This window comes from Fringilla coelebs (assembly GCF_963513975.1).
Source record: "Fringilla coelebs genome assembly, chromosome: 5".
Classification (NCBI taxonomy): domain Eukaryota; kingdom Metazoa; phylum Chordata; class Aves; order Passeriformes; family Fringillidae; genus Fringilla; species Fringilla coelebs.
This window is the reverse complement of record NC_140033.1, coordinates 47,018,548-47,026,253: the sequence shown is the minus strand read 5'-3', so window position 1 is coordinate 47,026,253 and position 7,706 is coordinate 47,018,548. Positions and strand designations below refer to the sequence as shown.

The following is a 7,706-nucleotide window of genomic DNA, read 5'->3' as shown; positions in this document are numbered from 1 at the left end:
ACTTTACTGACGACCTTCACAATCCTCTTCATATGCTTTCCTTACAAAAACAAAACAGAAGGAACCAAACAAAGAGCCCTCCAAACCACCCAGAAGTGTTCCTGTGCCTTTAAAATTTATCACCGAGCAGGGACAGCAATCTTACCTGCTGCAGGTAAAGTGCTAATGCCTGCGCGACTCAGCCAGGAGGATCTAAGATCTCCCAAGACTTTTTATCTCGTCTTTATCTCCAACGTCCGGTCTGTTCGTGGGGGAAGGGAAGGAAACTCCCCTCTCCCGGTGGGCTGAGAACAGGTTTGCTAACAGCAAGCCTGAAGCTCAAAGGTGTGAATGTGAGGGAGGATGCACCCCTGGGGCTACAGCTGCATTCCTGTAGGGGCGGCTATTGTCCACCCCCCGTCTCTCCCAGGTTCTTGACCAGTTTCAAGTGTAATAAAGCAGTCAGGGAGCTCTAACACCAAACTGTCAAAGCTGCAGGGATTAAAGCACATTAATCGCCGCGCAGCCTTTATTCTCTGAAGAATGTACATCACATTAAACAGACCCGGATAGATGGCAACACTTCCCGGCTCCCTTTGTATCACCTACAGCCAGATTCTGCTTTACCTGTGTTCATTTAGACTGGAAAATATGCACAATGCCCTCATCCCACCAAACCAAACCCTTCTTCACCTCTCAAACCTGTTCATACTGTTCACATGACTTGCCACAGTGAACCTTCAAAATCTATGGCTCCTGTGGCCTTGGTCTAGCTGTTGATGTGGGACCAATGTCGTGTTCAGGAGAGGCATGGCAGATCTCAGAGCCCACTTCAATGTCCCCTGCAGTCTGGTTTTTACTCTGGAGTACTGACAAACCGAATTTTTTCCAATCTCCACTTACCGTTCCTCTCCTTCAGAGTATTTATTATCTCACCTGCATGCAAGCACAACAAAATAAAAATAGAAATAGAAGAGAATATGGAAGTGCCACAGTTTATTGTTTTGACTTGTAATTTTAATGTAACTCCTGTATCATTATCCTTTTAATCTGTCTCACTTAAATTAAAACTTCTTGCTATCAAGCATAACTTTGTGTCTTCAGCATTCAATGTATCAAAATGCATGTCAGGGCCCTTTGAAAGATACCTCATGTCATCTTAAATCTCATTTTATTCGGGCTAGAAAAGATGTTCTTTTATTGAAATAGCCCACTGACATTTTGCATGACAATTTCTTACAAAGTAGAATGTGGTAAAATATTAAGTTTGATCTTAACTTGTTCATTTAAACCAAGGGGAAAAAATTCTGGCTGCTTTTTAATTAGAAACCAATCGAGGATTTTGTCTTCTTACTTAATAAAAAATTAGCCCAAAAAATTCATTGCTCTCCTTAAAAGTTTTAATTAATTTCTATGGTCACTTTATGAAACTCGATAATTAAGAAGGATTATGATAATTAAAACTGATTCTGATTTATGAGGATTGTCTGAAAATTATTTCAGTATTCTTAGGCTTGGGATGGAAACCTCAATAGTGAATTTTTCCTTTTCCTTTAAAGAAAAGAATTGGAGGAATATGAAACCTATGGGGGGAAAAAACCCAACAAAACAAAAAAACCTTCACAAAACCACAACAGTCAGTGTCCAAATATTTGTAAGTTATATTGAAACTGAAGCATTCTGTTCATGAGGGCCAGATTTCCACAGTATTTAATTTATTGGGTGATAACTGATGCTTCAGCTGGCTCCATAATTGTTTAAGTAGCATATAATACATATTAGTGCATCTATACCTGTTAGACATTTTTCCTCTCCAAGTCTGCCTCTGATGTTTGTAAATCATAAAGAATAGCATCCACTATTGTAACAGAGAAAGTGTTAAACTAGCCGTTTTCCTGGGATTTCTAGGCATTAACAGCTTCCTTTTACAGACAGACTATTTGTAAAAATATCAAAATCTTTCTATCCACTTATAAAGCACCGCACAAAAAACAAAACAAAACAACACAAAAAAATCCCCAACAACAAAAAGCATAGCCCTGGCAAGTTCCAAACACTTTTCAACAGTAAATATATTCCTCTGAAGGTCTCTTCCTTTCCCCAAACAAGAAAATATGTTGAAATACCGTATCCTTAATAGTTAAAGATATGGTTAAGAGAGCCGAATCTTTATCCATATTCAAAGCTTAGCCATGAAATTGTGTTACTTCCTTGTCTTTGAAACCAATTTACAACAAAAATACTCAAGCTGCTCACTCGGTTTCTGTCCTAATCTGAAGAAAACCCCCCAAAGAGTAAGCCTGTATTACGGGGGAGACTTTTTATCTACGTGTTTTATTTTAATTTAGAAGGAAAAACAAAAGTTTGCCGTTCCCGGGGTCTTTCTGGCTTCACAACGCGGGGTTTAAAACAGCTTTTCTCTCCCATCTGCCGTCCAAACAGCAAGAAACTTGCCCGAATGAAAGTCCACCGTCTTCTCTTCACTCCCCGAAGAAACTGGGGTGATTTTGCGGCACTCCTTTTACGAAAAATATGAATTTATAACTCCGAAGAAACACAGACTCGGAGGAGGAAAAGCTCTTCCTGGCTAACAGTTAGGCGGGCTCTGCAAAGCACCAATCACAGATCACCGCTTCGCTATAAATTCAGGCATCGGGGTTACTGTAGCCCAATTACTTTCTTTTGATTAGGAAGAAGTCTCTGCAGCGATGTCGGAGACCGCTCCCGCCGCCGCTCCCGCCGTCGCGGCCCCCGCTGCCAAGGCCGCCGCCAAGAAGCCGAAGAAGGCGGCGAGCGGCTCCAAAGCCCGCAAGCCCGCGGGGCCCAGCGTCACCGAGCTGATCACCAAGGCCGTGTCCGCCTCCAAGGAGCGCAAGGGGCTCTCGCTCGCCGCGCTCAAGAAGGCGCTGGCCGCCGGCGGCTACGATGTGGAGAAGAACAACAGCCGTATCAAGCTGGGGCTCAAGAGCCTCGTCAGCAAGGGCACCCTGGTGCAGACCAAGGGCACCGGCGCCTCCGGCTCCTTCCGCCTCAGCAAGAAACCCGGAGAAGTGAAGGAAAAGGCCCCCAAGAAGAGAGCAGCTGCAGCCAAGCCCAAGAAGCCGGCGGCGAAGAAGCCCGCCAGCGCCGCCAAGAAGCCCAAGAAGGCGGCGGCGGTGAAGAAGAGCCCCAAAAAAGCCAAGAAGCCGGCGGCCGCCGCAGCCAAGAAGGCAGCGAAGAGCCCCAAGAAGGCGACAAAGGCTGCCAAGCCCAAAAAAGCGGCGGCAGCAGCCAAGAGCCCGGCTAAGGCAAAAGCTGTGAAGCCCAAAGCGGCCAAGCCCAAGGCGGCCAAGCCGAAAGCAGCTAAGGCGAAGAAGGCGGCGCCGAAGAAATGAAGTGTTGAAGTGGAAATACTTTTAAACCCAACGGCTCTTTTAAGAGCCACCCACTATTGTCCCCAAAAGGGCTGATACACTCCGTCACTGAGCTCCGTGCCTGCAGCAGAGCCAACTATTCGCCACTATCCGTGTGGGACGTTCGTCTGTGGAGTGGTGGGACGCTAAACTTCCGGCCCTGGTTTTACACTAAGACTTGGAAAAATAAAAGTTTACATTCCCGGCGAAAACGCTTTCTAAAGGCTGCTTTTTTTTTTTTTTTTTTTTCGGAGCACCGCAAGTAGGTGTTTGTGTTAAAGGGACTGCTTAAGGGCGGGTACCTTTCAGGGGCGTGGAGGTTCCTTTCGTTGCTCTAAATCAGCGCGATTCCTAACAGCACGGATGCGACCGCCACACCTCTTAGTGACCGTAGCAGGGAACTGTCAGCACGGCTCCTCCGCTTCCTCGGCAGTGACCTTTCCGCTTGCCAGCGCCGGCGTGGGGCAGGTCTTAATTTCTGCGTGATTTCACCGACCTACTTTTCCGAGGAGGCGGCTGCCGGGGCGGGAGGTGGGTTGGAGCCAGCAGCGTTCCCGTCCCGCTCCCTGCGGGGCAGCACGGCTCGGCTCGGCTCGGCTCGGCCGGGCAGCAGCGCCGAGCGCCGCGGGCGGGAGGCGGAGGCAGAGCGGAGCGGCTGCGCGCGGCTCTGCGCAACCCCGGGGCCTCCTGCGATTGGCTGCTGGGAGGAGCCGCAGCCGCTGATTGGGCCGCGGGGAAATTTGGAAAAGCCCGCGCTGCAGGGGAAGGGGGAGGGGTGGGGGGGGCGGTAAAGGGGAGAAAGCGCGGGTAGCGCTCCGTGCCCCCCGCCCCATCTACGAGCCCACCCGCGCTCCCGGGCCCCGCGTTCCGGGAGATGTCATTCCCCTAAAGCGTCCACCCCATTTCAGGGGCGTTGTCCCTTCCCCCAATCGTGCAGTCCTTGTCGTCCCATACTCTCGGAAAAATGTTTCAGCTTAAGACAATGAACATCAATACAAAATGTAAAGAGGATCGAGTCATTCTCCGTCCTTTTTATGAAACTTATTAAAAATTGTTGTTATCTATGTGAAGCATGCTTCCTATTTTAACTGTGAAACTTTAATTTGGATAGAACAAATTATAAAGTATAGTCTCATATTAAAAAAAAAACCCAAATACCTCAAAACCCCCACTGTTTTCATTTATTGAAAAAATATTTAGATGTTTACATTTAAGAAGAGTGAGTATATTCGAACTACCTCTAACTTAAAAAAAAAATAAATAAATTTGCAATTGCCATGAAAGATTATGTAGGTGACTAAACTTAAAATTTTATCTACCTTTTCTAAGCTAGATGTCCATACCCAAGCAAACCGAGGCACTATTGTGTTAAAGCTCTTTTACTGAATATATGGGTGGCTCTTAAAAGAGCCTTTGGGTTAAAAGCGACGGTCCGAGGCGCCCTACTTGGAGCTGGTGTACTTGGTGACAGCCTTGGTGCCCTCGGACACGGCGTGCTTGGCCAGCTCGCCGGGCAGCAGCAGGCGCACGGCCGTCTGGATCTCCCGCGACGTGATGGTGGAGCGCTTGTTGTAGTGCGCCAGGCGCGACGCCTCGCCCGCGATGCGCTCGAAGATGTCGTTGACGAAGGAGTTCATGATGCCCATGGCCTTGGACGAGATGCCCGTGTCGGGGTGCACCTGCTTCAGCACCTTGTACACGTAGATGGAGTAGCTCTCCTTGCGGCTCTTCTTGCGCTTCTTGTCGCCCTTCTTCTGCGTCTTGGTCACCGCCTTCTTGGAGCCCTTCTTGGGCGCGGGGGCGGACTTGGCCGGCTCGGGCATTTTGGCAGCGCTGTTCCACCCGGAGGAAGCTCAGCACACAAAATGGCCGCAGCGCCCGCTGTTTATACAGACGCGTATGCAAATTTCCGGTATCAGCTCCGCGCAATGCGATTGGCCCTTCCCGTGCCTGGCGAGCCTCTGCCGCCGATTGGTCCCAACACGATCCGGCCTCTCATTGGTTCTTTCGGCCGAGCCCGGTTCCAGCCAATGGCCGCGGGCGCGTCCCGCCCAGGGAGGGGATAAAAGGGCAGCGGCGGTTGCGTCAGGACGATTGTCTCGGTCTGCTCCGTGCCCGCCTTTCTCCGCCAGCGCTTCCAGCATGTCCGGCCGCGGCAAACAGGGCGGCAAGGTCCGAGCTAAGGCCAAGTCGCGCTCCTCCAGGGCTGGGCTGCAGTTCCCCGTCGGCCGTGTGCATCGGCTTCTCCGAAAAGGTAACTACGCGGAGCGGGTGGGCGCCGGAGCTCCCGTCTACATGGCGGCCGTGCTGGAGTACCTGACGGCCGAGATCCTGGAGCTGGCGGGCAACGCGGCCCGCGACAACAAGAAGACGCGCATCATCCCCCGCCACCTGCAGCTCGCCATCCGCAACGACGAGGAGCTCAACAAGCTGCTGGGCAAGGTGACGATCGCGCAGGGCGGCGTGCTGCCCAACATCCAGGCCGTGCTGCTGCCCAAGAAGACGGAGAGCCATAAAGCCAAGAGCAAGTAAATTTTGGCGAGCAAAGCCGCTCAGACTTTGCACGACATAACATTTTAAACAAAAGGCTCTTTTCAGAGCCACCCACGTAGTCAGAAAAGAGTTGTGTTGCTTTCTTTACAAAGGTGCTCTGGTGTTGACTCTTTCAACAGTTCTAAATTAACTCCGACACGAACTTGTGCTTCGGTCTTTTAAACTTTGTTTCTACTGAAGAGGGGTGATACATTTGCTTTCTAACCCATGTTTCTAAATGAATGTTAATATTTTTGTAATTGTTTCATTTGTTCATTGTAACACTCAGTAAAGAGCTGGTACTCCGGGATTCGGTTTACCTTTCGTGGTTCCTCAGCCTACTTGGGGTATAGAATACAGGACGGTGGCTAAAGCACGGGTGGGAGTGGCAAAAGCTGTGCAGCGTGAAGATAAATAGACCATCCTAAACCCCAGATGTAGCTACATAAAACAATTTAAAAAAGGATTTCTTCACTTCCTTTAAAGGCCTTTATTCTTTGAAAATGCTTAGCTCCCTATGTGTTTAATATATGCAGTTCCTATATATAAATATATTACATATATGTTAAATATATGTAATTCCTATATGGCAATATGTGTTGTTCCCTATATGGTAAATATATGTAATATAAAATGAGAAATGCCTTAGCAATAATGGCACTTGATCTACATCTCTGCTTAATCAGACCTGCACTCTAGAGTAACAGTGTAACATTTCCATTCAGGAGCACCTTGTAATAATAGTTTTGTCCTGTTTTAAGAGGCATTTCCCAACTTTCTACTCATAAATTCTCTCACTGTTCATTGCTAATCCTCTTGTTGCATCAATTAACAGTGGGCAATATTAAGTTTTCTACATGGTTGGCACAAATATCACCCCAGAGCACAACCATAAATCTCTTCATATTCGTTATTATGAATTATGAGGAGAACTGTGTGCCTGATCCCTCTTGCTAGGGCATTCCCAGGAGCCTCACCTGATGGTCTGTGGCACACTGCACTGAGGTAATTGGTCTCATCCTTGCTGCACCTCTGCCCTTTCCATCCCCTGGAGAGGAGGAGGAGTGCTCTGGGCTTGGGGGAAGGCAATTCCCCACTGTGCCTCCTCGCTGTCCCCAATCTGCAGCTGAGAGGTTTTTTAGGCAGCATTGTGCCATGGCCAAAGCAGGGCATCAGGGATCTTTTGTGGGGAGAAACATAAAGAAGAGAGCTGCTGGAGCACCAGACTAATCTGGTATCTACAGATGGTATCTGTGTCTAAAGGTTTTGTTTTTAAGTGGACACTTTTAGGGTTTAAGTGGTTTTATTATGCTGTTTTATTGATCATTTGCTACAGTTAAATATCTCCTGACCCTTACATTTATCTTCTTTAAAAACTGCGATGGTAATTAAATTTTCATTTTAACACACATGAGCTTCCTATGCTTAGTTTCCAGGAGAGATCTCTGCATACATGTTTGTCACAAAATTTCAGTCTCAGAATGCTTTGGGTTGGAAGGGACCATTAAAGATTATCTCATCCAAAAAAAACCCTGCTTGTGGGCAGGGTCACTTTCACCAGCCCAGGCTATTCAAAGCTCCATCCTGCCTGGCTGGGGATGGCATCCTCTAGGGATGGGGCATCCACATTTTCTCTGGACAGCCTTGTTTGGTGTCCCACAAGCCTCCTTGCAAAAAAAATTCCTTACTTGTGTGCAATCTAAAAGTGGCCTTTTTCAGTTTGAAATCATTGTCCTTCCTCCTGTCCCTAGAGGGCTGAAAAGAAGCCTTTCTGTATTGGAAGGCTGCTGTAAGGTTTTCTCA

At 48.1% G+C, this 7,706-nt stretch overlaps 3 protein-coding genes across 3 annotated transcripts; 2 read left to right on the top strand and 1 right to left on the bottom strand.

Annotated features, from left to right (window-relative positions):
* Positions 1 to 2,646: 2,646 nt before the first annotated feature.
* Positions 2,647 to 4,130, top strand: LOC311153592 (histone H1.01-like). The gene has a single exon (XM_084205538.1). It carries the CDS (start codon positions 2,688 to 2,690, stop codon positions 3,351 to 3,353), a length of 666 nt encoding a protein of 221 aa, XP_084061664.1. The 5' UTR covers positions 2,647 to 2,687; the 3' UTR covers positions 3,354 to 4,130.
* A 2-nt stretch (positions 4,131 to 4,132) lies between these two features.
* Positions 4,133 to 5,203, bottom strand: LOC311153612 (histone H2B 1/2/3/4/6). The gene has a single exon (XM_084205560.1). It carries the CDS (start codon positions 5,192 to 5,194, stop codon positions 4,814 to 4,816), a length of 381 nt encoding a protein of 126 aa, XP_084061686.1. The 5' UTR covers positions 5,195 to 5,203; the 3' UTR covers positions 4,133 to 4,813.
* A 275-nt stretch (positions 5,204 to 5,478) lies between these two features.
* Positions 5,479 to 7,312, top strand: LOC311153605 (histone H2A.J). Its single transcript, XM_084205553.1, has one exon. It carries the CDS (start codon positions 5,514 to 5,516, stop codon positions 5,901 to 5,903), a length of 390 nt encoding a protein of 129 aa, XP_084061679.1. The 5' UTR covers positions 5,479 to 5,513; the 3' UTR covers positions 5,904 to 7,312.
* The last annotated feature ends 394 nt before the right edge of the window (positions 7,313 to 7,706 follow it).

Coding starts and splice junctions, on each gene's coding strand:
- LOC311153605 (XM_084205553.1), top strand. CDS start 5,514: ATGTCCGGCCGCGGCAAACAGGGCGGCAAGGTCCGAGCTAAGGCCAAG.
- LOC311153592 (XM_084205538.1), top strand. CDS start 2,688: ATGTCGGAGACCGCTCCCGCCGCCGCTCCCGCCGTCGCGGCCCCCGCT.
- LOC311153612 (XM_084205560.1), bottom strand. CDS start 5,194: ATGCCCGAGCCGGCCAAGTCCGCCCCCGCGCCCAAGAAGGGCTCCAAG.